Source organism: Bubalus kerabau, chromosome 2 (genome assembly GCF_029407905.1).
Source record: "Bubalus kerabau isolate K-KA32 ecotype Philippines breed swamp buffalo chromosome 2, PCC_UOA_SB_1v2, whole genome shotgun sequence".
In the NCBI taxonomy this organism is placed as follows: domain Eukaryota; kingdom Metazoa; phylum Chordata; class Mammalia; order Artiodactyla; family Bovidae; genus Bubalus; species Bubalus kerabau.
The window spans coordinates 179,534,076-179,546,691 of NC_073625.1; the positions used below are offsets into that span (position 1 = coordinate 179,534,076).

General features: G+C 39.5%; 1 protein-coding gene across 7 annotated transcripts in view; it reads right to left on the reverse strand.

The window, feature by feature from the left end:
- PPP2R3A (protein phosphatase 2 regulatory subunit B''alpha) overlaps positions 1-12,616 on the reverse strand; it is a 224,869-nt gene that overhangs the window by 123,542 nt on the left and 88,711 nt on the right. For all 7 annotated transcript variants that reach the window (XM_055569615.1, XM_055569613.1, XM_055569612.1 and 4 more), the window contains 2 exons: positions 10,968-11,071; positions 2,730-2,832 (listed from right to left, as the gene is read on the reverse strand). In XM_055569615.1, the coding sequence (XP_055425590.1) occupies positions 2,730-2,832; positions 10,968-11,071 (207 nt within the window). The remainder of the gene's footprint in view (positions 1-2,729; positions 2,833-10,967; positions 11,072-12,616) is intronic.

The window sequence follows — 12,616 nt, forward strand, 5'->3', positions numbered from 1 at the left end:
AGATATCCTTAACTTTAGTTGCCAGGCCAAGAAATTCGCACAGCTCTTTCTTGTGTCAGCATCTAGTCTTGTCTTATATAATCTCTCTGAATATAGTAATTATTTTTTTAAAAAGACTTTTAAAGAATAGTTTTAGCCTTACAGAAAAGTTGAGAACATAGTGTCAAGTTCCCATATATCTGCACCCAGGTCTCTAATTATTAACATCTTACATTAGCATTTGTTATAACTAATAACCCAATATTGATACATTATTATTACTATTATTCAAGGCTATACTTAATTCACATTTCCTTAGTTGCTACCTAATGTCTTTTCTTCTATTCTAGCATCTCATATTACATTTAGTTGTTGTGCCTCCTTAGGCTCCTTTTGGCTTAGGCAGTTTTTCAGACTTTCCTTGTTTCTGACGACCTTGATAGTTTTGACAAGTACTGGCCAGATACTATCTAGGATGTTCCTCTACTGAAATTTGTCTTAACATGCTCCAAGTGCAGTCGGGCTGCACTTTATATTTGGGAACCAGGTAAGCAGTCAAATGGTCAACTGCTCTGTACCCCAGCCTTCAGTGATTCCCCATTCCTAGTACTTCACATCAACTCTGCCAACTCTGAGTTCATCGCGTCCCTGGGAGATCCTAATGAGCAGAGTGAAAGAGTAGCTCACTTCTCCACTGCAGCTCACTTCTCCCAGAGCCCCTTGCTCTGGGCTGTGGTCTCCTTTGCTTGCTTCCACTTTCTATCTTCAAGAAATACTAGATCTCCTATACACTGATTTTTTTCCTCCTCTGTTCCTCTCTGACATTCCACTCACTTTCATTGGTTTATTCCCATTAACATATCAATATTTATCTTCAGAGGAGTCTGGAAAAGAATGAGAGGGGTAGCAGTCTGTCCTCTTTTATGAGCAGATGCCACATATCCACTTTTTATATAAAAATAAAACTTCTTATATTTAAGGGAAGGAAGTAAAAATGTCCACTAATCTTGTTGTTTGTTCATAATTCTCTTGGCATAGCTTAGTTTATATTCCTGTCAAAGCTTTTATTAAAGCTTCTGATAAAACTCAGTCAGGGTAGTCCCCACAGGAAAAGAATTCTCCCATATGAATCTTTCATGAAGCAACTAAATGAAGAGTTGTGGGTAAGGGAACAAACAAGGAAATGGGAGGTGCCAGGGATGAGCAACAGAAAGATACTGTTACAATCCCTAGGGCCAAAGGACCAGGGAGGAACAGACCAACAGGAGCCCAGCAAGCACCACAACTGTGGAGAAGGGGCCTTGCCGCATTAGCTGAATTATAGAGAAACATACAATTAGTATGCTGAAGCAAACAGTTGGGAAGACATGCTAACTTCTTTTTTCTCTGCCCACCCCCCCCCACCCCCCCCACCCCCGCCCCGGCAGTGAGATCCATTGGCCAGACCAACCTGAAGCTAGTCAGCAAACAGAGTGAAAAAGATGCAGATTATAGGAGACAGAGTGGGGCCGGGAATGGATGAGTGGGTGAGGGTGAGGGGTGGCTGAAGAATTTACAGAAAACATAAATAGGAATACATAACATTGGGTTTTATACATGACGGTCTCAATTAAATGTGAAAAACTTAACAATCTTCATTCCCATGAATACTTTTTAAAGGGGAACAAAAACATATCGCAGAAGAGTTTAAGAATAATCAAAGCTATCATGCAGATTAAAATAAGCTCAAAACCCTGCACATAAAGTAAATTACATACAAACTTCATTTTCTGAACGTGTAAAACTGTTCCAACAATTAGAATCTGTCATACAGCGCTAGAAGTTAGGGTAGTGGTTCCCCTACGGTGGCAGGAACTGGCAGGGAGCAGGAAGTGTTTGGGGATGCTGGTAACGTTTGGTTTCTTCATTTGCATGCTAGTTACACAGAAGTGCTCACATTGTGAAAATTAATTGATGCATCATGATTAGTGTGTTTTTATGTGTGTATATGTTGCAATTCAAAAATCTAACAGAAAAAAAAAATATGGTAGCCACAAATACAACTTAAAAAAAAAAAACTAAAGTATGTCCATGCATCTTTCTGCCCTTTTTCAGGCATCCTCACTAACAGTCAACAAGAATTTACTAGAACAACTCAAAAACTGATGTGCATTCAACAGAAATGAAAGGCAGGCCTCAGCTTCAAGGAATTTGTGAACTACTTAGGAAAATGTAATATTTAGATATGGAATACATTAACAAGCAATGTATCAAGCTATGAAGAATGCTGTAATAAAAACAGATTCAATATTGGCATGCAACTGATTCTCATCAGAAGGCCTGGATATAAATATTCCCCCACTGGGCTCTTTCTGTTGGAGATCTCTTTCTCTTTAACCTTAATGAAGGTCAACTTGATTAGCTAGGCCAAATGCCTGATTTCAGGAGGTGCTTCTGTGATTGCTGTGGGTGGGCAAAGGGGGAGCCTAAGTAAGGCCTCTCTCTTCTGCTTCAGTGGGAGTAGCCCTGTTTCATCTGGGCTATAATATATATACTATTATCTGTTTTATACTATCTGTTTATACTATTATCTGTATCAATTTTTACTTAACAAAAGGATTTTGCTGCTAAAATAAGCTTGGAAACCACTCGTCTAGAAATCTAATCTCTAAATTAGTATATCTCAATTGACATATCTTATAGTTGAAAAAATTTTAAAAGCTTCTGAAACTCTAAAAATAAAACCCATTTTAAAAGGAAATGAAAATTACCTGAAGTAAAGGAATAAAATCATCCTGTTCTAGAGAGCTGCAGCTGGGCTTTGCAAGAAGACAGATAAACTTAGAGGCATCATCATGATGGTTACTCAGCAACCTAGAAAAGAAATGACTGCTTAGGAAGATTGGCTACTGTGAACAGTGACCACAACATCAATAGTTGGGAATTTCAGTCTGGTCTGAAGGCCATTTGGGTCAAGAATCAAGTGCTTTCTTTTCAATGATTAAAAAAAAGGAAAAAATTCCATGCTGCTGATTTTGTACAAGGGTCTTCTTAATAAAGGCTCAACAACAAGATGGTATATTATTTTTGTAGAATGCTTCTGAGACACCAAGTCAACTGAACTAATGCAGGTAAAAATACACATGAAGAATGTCCATTCAGGTTAGCTCAGGGTATCTGGAACCAGAACTCCAGAGCTGCCCACAAGTAGGGAACACATTTGACGGACCACCATGTACCGCGTAAGGCATGAACTTCTGTTTGTCCAGGTTTGCAGACATTCAGGACCAACCTGAGGGGGCTTTTGAAATGAGACTTTGAAGGACCAGGCTTAGGAAAAAATGAAGGCACTATTAAATCTTAAAGCTCTAAGAATTCCTCATATCCAGCTAATTGCTGGACATTTCCATTTGGACGCTATACTCAAATAGCAAAGTCAAAATAGTGAAAACCAAATTTAGAATCTTCTTCTCAAAGTCAGTTCTTTTCATGGATGTCTATTTTTGTCAATGGTGGTACCACTCCAAGTTATTTGGGCTTCAAAATTTGAAGTTATTTCTCTTCCTTATTCTCCACATCCAGTTAGTCTCCAAACTTTCTTGCTTTTCTTCTTTAATCATTTATTGAATGCTAATTGTGTGCCAGATACTGTGTCTGGCCTTGTGTATATTTGGAATACAAAGAAAATAAGACATGGTGTTGTGCCCTGTAAGGAGCTTACAGTCCAGTGAGAGAGATACACCAATAAGATCATATTCCTGGATAATCTTATTAGAGAAATAATAAATTCAGGGTGTCATGGAAGGACACATCATGGCCAGTTGAGATTCCCTGAAGAGTTGTGAAGTGGAAAAGGGGCTGCTGTGGATCAAGAGGGCTGTTATACAGAGTGAAGTAAGCCAGAAAGAAAAACACCAATACAGTATACTAACGCATATATATGGAATTTAGAAAGATGGTAACAATAACCCTGTATACGAGACAGCAAAAGAGACAGTGATGTATAGAACAGTCTTTTGGACTCTGTGGGAGAGGGAGAGGGTGGGATGATTTGGGAGAATGGCATTGAAATATGTATAGTATCATATATGGAACGAGTCGCCAGTCCAGGTTCAATGCACGATACTGGATGCTTGGGGCTGGTGCACTGGGATGACCCAGAGGGATGGTATGGGGAGGGAGGAGGGAGGAGGGTTCAGGGTGGGGAACACATGTATACCTGTGGCGGATTCATTTCGATATATGGCAAAACCAATACAATATTGTAAAGTTAAAAAATAAAATAAAATTAAAAAAAAAAAGAGGGCTGCATGTACAAATGCCTGGTATGAGAGTGCACAAATTATCTGGGCAACTGCAAGCACTGGAGGTGGGAAGGGAAGGGGACATGAGCATTAGGATCAGATCCTGGAGGCCCTTTCACATTCAGGTCCAGGTCAAGTCCAGGTTAAGAAGCCTGGACTTCCGCCTATTCAAAGAAAAATTTTAACTTGGACAGGGAACATGATCAGATGTGTTTTTCATAAATACCAGGCAGAAGTTTGTCTAAGGGCTTGAGCAATAATACTGGCAGCGTGAGACGAAGACAGAGGGGCAGATACAGTTGAAAATGAAAGGACATGATAGTTGACTGGTGTGGAGGGGTAAAAGTGGGGAAAGTCCATGATGACTTCCAGGTTTCTAGCCTGGACCACTAGTGCTTGGAATATAGGATGGGAACACATTTTAAACAACCATTTCTTCCTTCCTGTTTCCAGTTTACCATTAAGTCCAGGGTCTTTTTATTTCATGCGGAGACTTTCAGAAGGGAAGAAGGTCAAAACAGGTTTCAGCGTCCATCCAACCTCACATCACAGATAATTCATCATTCTGAAACATTCTTTGATTATATAATCCCCTTTTCAAAAAATGTTCAACAGTTTTTTACCATTTATATGAGGAAATCTAGATATCTAAGTTTGGCATTTAAGGCCCTCTTCAATTAGGCTAGAGCCAGTATGCCTATCTCACCACTTTGCTAAACTGAAATGTCCACTCTGGGCAGCCGGCCTGACCCACTCTGCTCTGAGTGTGCCGTGTGCATTCTTGCCTTAGTGCCATTTCTCATGCTGTTTATCTCTCCTAGAAAACCACCTCTCCCAATTTTGCTATCTGAATACAGGTTATTCTTTAAGGTCCAGCTAATAACTCACCTCTTTCAAAAAGCCTTCTCTGATAGCTAAATCCCTTACTGATCTTTGTACTATATTTAGTTTATGTGTATTACATATGCATTGTACCATGGATTTCCTTTTATTTCTCTGGCTCCTAAAGGGCAGGCAAAGTTATAGCTTTTTTTTTTTTTTTTTTTTTTCCTTTAGCACTAGAAACAGTGACTTTCATACTGAAGATTCTTAAAAAATGTTTGTGATCTGACCAACAGATATCCACTTAACTGATTCCATCTGTGATTATTAAAGTCATAGAACACTCTTTAAAGTTATTTTCCTTATCATTCTTCAGCATGCTTAAGGCTCCCAAAGTTAAATAAATACACATTTCAGAAAGAGATTAGTGAAACAGGTGCTGATGGGAACCATCTCTTATGATTTGAACATGAGTGGGATGATCACAACCAAAAGGCAGTGTGTTCTTTGGAAAACAGTGTTTTCACGAAGAAAGGATAGCAGCACTATGTACAAACTGCACAGATATACCAGATGAGAGATTCTGAGAGGGTGAAGTTAAGTCAGGTATGGCCTTTTGGTATTAGAAGCACGCAACAGAAAGAAAAGATGAATTATGATGTTCAGCCAGTGCTAGAGGCTGGTGAACTTCATTCGCCAGGAGAAAAAGTGATAATAAAAGTCATGAAAACTGGAGAAAGTAGGTAAACATAGCTATTCTAAACTATCTTCCAGAGCTCTTAAGACGAAATGTTGTTTTGTTAATGAACAAATGACACTTTGACATGAAAAGGTAAGAAGAAGTAAAGCATATAAAAGTTGGAGCAATATTACTGATTCTGAGAGGAGTTTTCTCACAAAGTTGGTAATCTAGGAACTCAAAACGAAATGCTGTGGAGCAATCTCTTTCCCCTAAAAATGTCTTGACTGTAGCAGAAACAGTTGTCAAAGAATAGAGAGGAAATGGGCAGCAGAACAGGGAAGGGAGGGGGATCAGAGGCAGGGGAACAAAAGCCTGGTGAGGAGTTCACGCTCAAAACACTCAGAAGAGGGCTCAGAAACCTCCACCCCATGAGCACTGGGACAGGAGGAAAATTATTTACTGTTATGCTGTGACTTTTGTATTTGACTTTCCCCACAAGATTATATAGAGCCTATTACTGGGGTTAAGTCAGCATGTGTATGTATATGCTAATATGTTTTAATTCTGTTATTTTTTTTGTACTTGAAAGTCTTAGTATGCTAAAGTTGGACCCAGGTCACTAAGCAAAGGGTACAATTTGTAAAAAATTATAAAAATAAACAAATGTCAAGGTAAGTGTGGTAATTCAAACCATCATGCTTAGTTGCTTAGTCTCCCAAAATAGCCCTACTTGGTGCTCCTTTAAAGCACCCTGGTTTTTAAAAAGCATTTTGAGTGCGCAAGAGAGGAGCTGCCACTAGAGGGCGCTCCAGTCATTATAGTATCTGGCCAGAAAATAGAAAAAAAGACCTTACACTTATCTATTCATAGGATTTTTTTTTTTTTTAATGAAAAAAAGACAGGGACAGTTGCTCATGCTATATATTTCATAAGCAGTTTCCTGCAGTAATGGAAAATGAGGACTTGTGCTTCATGTCCTTTTTCCCCCTTTTGACTTTGCAGAAATCTCTTTTCCTTGGAGATAAAGTGAAAATGGGAGAAGGCAATGGCACCCCACTTCAGTACTCTTGCCTGGAAAATCCCATGGACGGAGGAACCTGGTGGGCTGCAGTCCATGGGGTCGCTAAGAATCGGACACGACTGAGCAACTTCACTTTCACTTTTCACTTTTATGCATTGGAGAAGGAAATGGCAACCCACTCCAGTGTTCTTGCCTGGAGAATCCCAGGGACGGGAAGCCTGGTGGGCTGCTGTCTATGGGGTTGCACAGAGTCGGACACGACTGAAGTGACTTAGCAGCAAAGTGAAAATGATTCATCTCAATAAAGAAATACAGCTGTTGTGGATGCTGCTGCTCTATCCACCAACATAAATGTCCACTCTATCTCAGTGACACAGTCTTAGGACCAAAAAAACCTGGCTGTTACTATCCTTAACATTATAAAGTTAATTGTAGGTAAACAAGTTGATTACTAGTTTTCTTCTGCCACAGTCAGCTTCAGGCTCACAAACACAGGGTCCTCGCATAGTGAAAATAACTTAGAATGCATAGTGAAAATAACAGAATGCAAGCCCTTCTCTCTGGCTCTAATCATTTATAGAATGAGCTACTTCCTTTTATTTATTTATTTTTGAATCTCCCAGGTTGTTCAAACTTTTATCTGAAACAATCACAACTCACTCTTGCTGCTTTCCCAGATTGTTAGAGGGGTTTTGCCAACAATGCTGAATTCAGGGGCTGAAGATACCCTGGCAAGAGCTGTGTAACATCCCTGTTCTCTCTACCCTTTGTTCACACTCTACCTGAGGCCTTTTTTAGGGCCTGGCACCTACCCAGGGGAGAGAAGGTAGCTGAAAGCCAGAACATTACACATTTCAAGTTCTTCAATTCTGCTACTGTTATATGCTGATTTAAAATAACAACAATAGTAACTAATAATAGACAAGCAGACCACCCTGCTGAAGTCCTGGCTTTACTGGTGGGGAAAGGGGAGGGAATCCTAGGCCTTTGGCTCTATTTTCTTCCCTCTGGTTTTAGGTGCCACAATAGCCAGAATGGCAAATACCATATATATATATATTTTTAAACTGGCTTACTCCTGCCTAATTAGTGCTTTTTTTTTGCTAATTCTGGACTCCAAGAAATTATTCTACTTTTATTATTGCTTAACCATACACTGGAAAAAACCCCATTTTTTAGACTTCTATCCAGCTGTGTCCTATTTGCAGTAGGAGAGGGAATGGTGACCATGGCCCTGACTTCTGGAGGGTCATTCCACTAGTGTATAAGGAGTGATTCTCCCATGGCCACTGCAGTCCTTGGGATCTGAACAACTTAGAACTATTCCCTGTAACAGAATGATCAAAATTCACCTGGAAAGCATGAAGCACTTCTAACTTTTGGCTTTGGTGTGAACTGGCAGTCTTATTTCTCCTGATCACTTTGCTGTTGTGCAGTCACTTAGTCATATCCAACTCTTTGCGGCTCCATGGACTGCAACATGCCAGGTTTCCCTGTCCTTCACCATCTCCCAGAGCTTGCTCAAACTCATGTCCATCGAGTTAGTGATGCCATCTATCTCATCCTCTGTCGTCCCCTTCTCCTCCTACCTTCAGTCTTTCCCAGCATCAGGGTCTTTTCCAGTGAGTTGGTTCTTTGCATGACGTGGCCAAAGTATTGGAGTTTCAGCTTCAGCATCAGTCCTTCCAATGAATATTCAGGATTGATTTCCTTTAGGACTGAATGGTTTGATCTCCTTGCAGTCCAAGGGACTCTCAAGAGTCTTCTCCAACACCACAATTCAAAAGCATCAATTCTTTGGCACTCAGCTTTCTTTATGGTCCAACTCTCACATCCATACAACTATTGGAAACATCACAGCTTTGACTAGAGGGACCCTTGTTGGCAAAGTAATGTCTCTGCTTTTTAATATGCTCTCTAGGTTTGTCATAGCTTTTCTTCCAAGCAGCGAGCGTCTTTTAATTTCATGGCTGTAGTCACCATCTGCAGTGATTTTGGAGTCCAAGAAAATAGTCTGTCACTGTTTCCATTGTTTCCCTATCTATTTGCCATGAAGCGATGGGACTGGATGCCATGATTTTTGTTTTTTGAATGTTCAGTTTTAAGCCAGCTTTTCCACTCTCCTCTTTCACTTTCATCAAGAGGGTCTTGAGTTCCTCTTCACTTTTTGTCATAAGGGTGGTGTAATCTACATATCTGTGCTATTGATGTTTCTCCCAAATCTTAATTTAAGCTTGTGCTTCATCCAACCCGGCATTTCCCATGATGTACTCTGCATAGAAGTTAAATAAGCAGGGTGACAATATACAGCCTTGACATATTCCTTTCTCAGTTTGGAACCAGTCTGTTGTTCCATGTCAGGTTCTAACTGCTGCTTCTTGACCTGCATACAGATTTCTCAAGAGGCAGGTAAGGGTCTGGTATTCCTATCTCTTTAAGAATTTTTCCGCAGTTGGTTGTGATCCACACAGTCAAAGGCTTTAGTATAGTCAATGAAGCAGATGTTTTTCTGGAATTCTCTAGCTTTTTCTATAATCCAACAGATGTTGGCAATTTGATCTCTGGTTCCTCTGTCTTTTCTAAATCCAGCTTGAACATCTGCAAGTTCACAGTTCACGTACTGTTGAAGCCTAGCTTGGAATATTTTGAGCATTACTTTGCTAGCGTGTGAAATGAGTCCAATTGTGTGGTAGTTTGAACATTCTTTGGCATTGCCTTTCTTTGGGATTGGAATGAAAACTGACCTTTTCCAGTCCTGTGGCCACTGCTGAGTTTTCCAAATTTGCTGGCATACTGAATGCATCACTTTAACAGCATCATCTTTTATGATTTGAAATAGCTCAGCTGGAATTTCAACACCTCCAACTAGTTTTGTTTGTAGTGATGCTTCCTAAGGCCCACTTGACCTCACACTCCAGTATGTCTGGCTCTAGGTGAGTGATCACACCATCGTGGTTATCTGGGTCATGAAGATCTTTTCTGTGTAGTTCTTCTGCTACCTCTTCTTAATATCTTCTGTTTCTGTTAGGTCTATACTGTTTTTGTCCTTTATTGTGCCCATCCTTGCATGAAATGTTCCTGGTATCTCTAACTTTCTTAAAGAGATCTCTAGTCTTTCCCATTCCTGATCACTTTAGTTCTATTGTAACGCAAGAAGAACTTGGTGAACTCAACTTGTGGCTAGATTTTTCAAAATAGCATTTTACTAGTAAGGGCTTTGAGGTGGCAGGAAAGGATTAGAAGAATCTGTAAGCTGAGTTTTGCTGCTATTATATGCTGATTTTAAATAACAATGATGATAGTAATGGCAGGTGAACAGCATTTCCCAGTAGTTCATCAGGAAGGGCATCCAGCCCAGAAAGTGAGAGCAACATACTTAGAGAAGGCTGATCGCTTAAAAGAGGTAGAAGGGGCAAGCTATAACATTCCCTTAAATTGTACATAAATATATCAAGAAATAATTTCTAAAGAAAGAAGGCAGAAAAAAGAAAAGAGAGAAGCAAGTTGGATTTAAATTCAAGAGAACTTGTCAGGATATTAAAATCCAGGAGTATCTTTATAAATATACTAACCCTTTGTTCCTTAACTGGAGCTTTCAGAAAGTAATGACTAAAATCTATTAGAATTCAGTTATTTTTTAAAAGAAAGATCTTTATTTATTTTCGGCCATGCAGCATGTGGGAATCCTAACTCTCGACCAGGGATGGAACCAGAGCCCCCTGGGTTAGAAGCACAGAGTCTTAACCACTGGACCACCAGGGAAGTCCCAGAATTCAGTTATTTTTAATAAATCAACTGGATACAATTCTAAATTGGATCAGATGAGAATGAAAGCATGTGACATGTATGATTTGCTCCCCTTAAAGGAACATTTATGTCACTGCTACAAGAGTCAAATCCTAAGACTCAAATTGTTAACAAGTGAAACTAAGAAACTATCAAATAGTTATTAAACAAGTAGTGTTAGAGATCTGTTTTAACGATCAGAGACATGTAAGATAAAGGCTTAGGGCAAGAATTTGTTTGTGGGCATAAAAAGTTGTGAATCATTGAATTTTACTTGCTGAAACAAAGGGTAAGGGGGAAATGAATGAATGAGTAAAATTAGCGTCCTTTATAAAGCATGTCACGAGGACCAGATAATTCCTTGCCCAGCCCGAGTAGCTGCTCTCTTACTTACTTTCTCCATATGGCGATGAATGACTGTGCTGACACAAATCCTGTCCTCTCTCCCCCTGCAGCCCTGAACATGGGGGCTTTCCAATAAAGAGGACAGCCGCAGGCCTGCAAACAAAAAACAAATGCAGTGTGAGCCAAGGGGCAGTGAAGAGACGGCATGGCCAAAGAAAGGGCCTTTGTGGCTTTTACCCTTCAGGCCACAGTGGACAGAAGGGGACCTGGGGGAGCAAAACTGGTATGGAGCAGATACATCAGCTGGGGTAGATTCAGCGAGACAGGGGGAAAACAATACAAGAGGATGACATGTGTCAAGAAGAAGATGAATATCCATCTGCCTTTTCTTAAAGTACATTTATAGTGATGTTTCTTTCCCGTAAATTTTATAGTTAAAGCAACCAGTCTCCCTCCCTTCCTACCACTCTTACATCACATATTTTCTACTTTTAGAAAGAAAAATAAGTGACTGAATGTCATGGTTGTGTAAATGGCCTCCCTTCCTACGGGAGAAAAATACAGCCACCTTTACTGCCCAGTCACTTGGTATCAATACACTCTCTCTCTCCTTTTCTCCTTTGCTTACTGTGTTATTAGGCCCCAGGTTCAAGGAGAAATAGAAAAGCCTGGACTGTTTTAGAAAACAGCTATAAATCTATTTAAATGGTTACAATTCAGGTGAAAGATGGGAGGCAAAAATTAAAATGCTATCATTTATTTATATATCAGAACATATCACCAATGACAACATATTATAACAGCCTTAGAAAGAACTAAAATACAACATCCTAAAAGGTAATGATTTTCTTCTCAATAAAAAACCTTTTTCTTCCATTAAGAAAAATGTACACCCGTGGTGGATTCATGTCAAGGTATGGCAAAACCAATACAATATTGTAAAGTAATTAGCCTCCAATTAAAATAAATGAATTTATATTAAAAATAATAATAATAAAAAAGAAAAATTATTCTTATCCTTTTATAAGAAATAATTCATACCAAATTTACCTGCTTTTTTTTCTAGAGGGAAAATTCTTCCAAGTATTAATATCTAAATATTAGCAGAAAAATAATCTCCACATGTTCCCAATTTTGTATACACACATAAAACATATTCCCAAATCTGAAGCTCTTCAAAGAGTCACATCTTATTACTGGATAAAGATATTCTTAATAGATACAGGACTGTTGAGTCTTATTCTACAAAGGGAAGCTTCTCCTCTGGTAGATGACTAGATGTGAATCCATATTAGGCTGAGGTGAAGCTGCTCCTGATGTGGGGCCTCTGTGCATAGGGGATCCTACAGAAGCCTGAACAGTACTTCATCTGAGATTAGTTATGCTGAGAGAATGCCCAGGACTGCTGGGTTCATGTCAGAGATGAGGACATGGATGATGAGACTCAAGCCAAGGGCGGTAAGTAAGTACAGGGCAGAAATAAGAGATTGCTTCTGCCAGGGCCACCCAATCACATTCTGCAATCAGGGTGGAATTTAAAATTTCTTAAGTCCAGAGGTCAAATACCTCCACTGAGGTCAAGAATGAGGGAAAGGTGTTGCTTAGCAACCAAATGGATTTTGTTTATTGTGTAAATTATGATTGCCAAGGTACAAAGATCACAATTAATATACTTTGGGTGGTTACTGTCAAATCCAC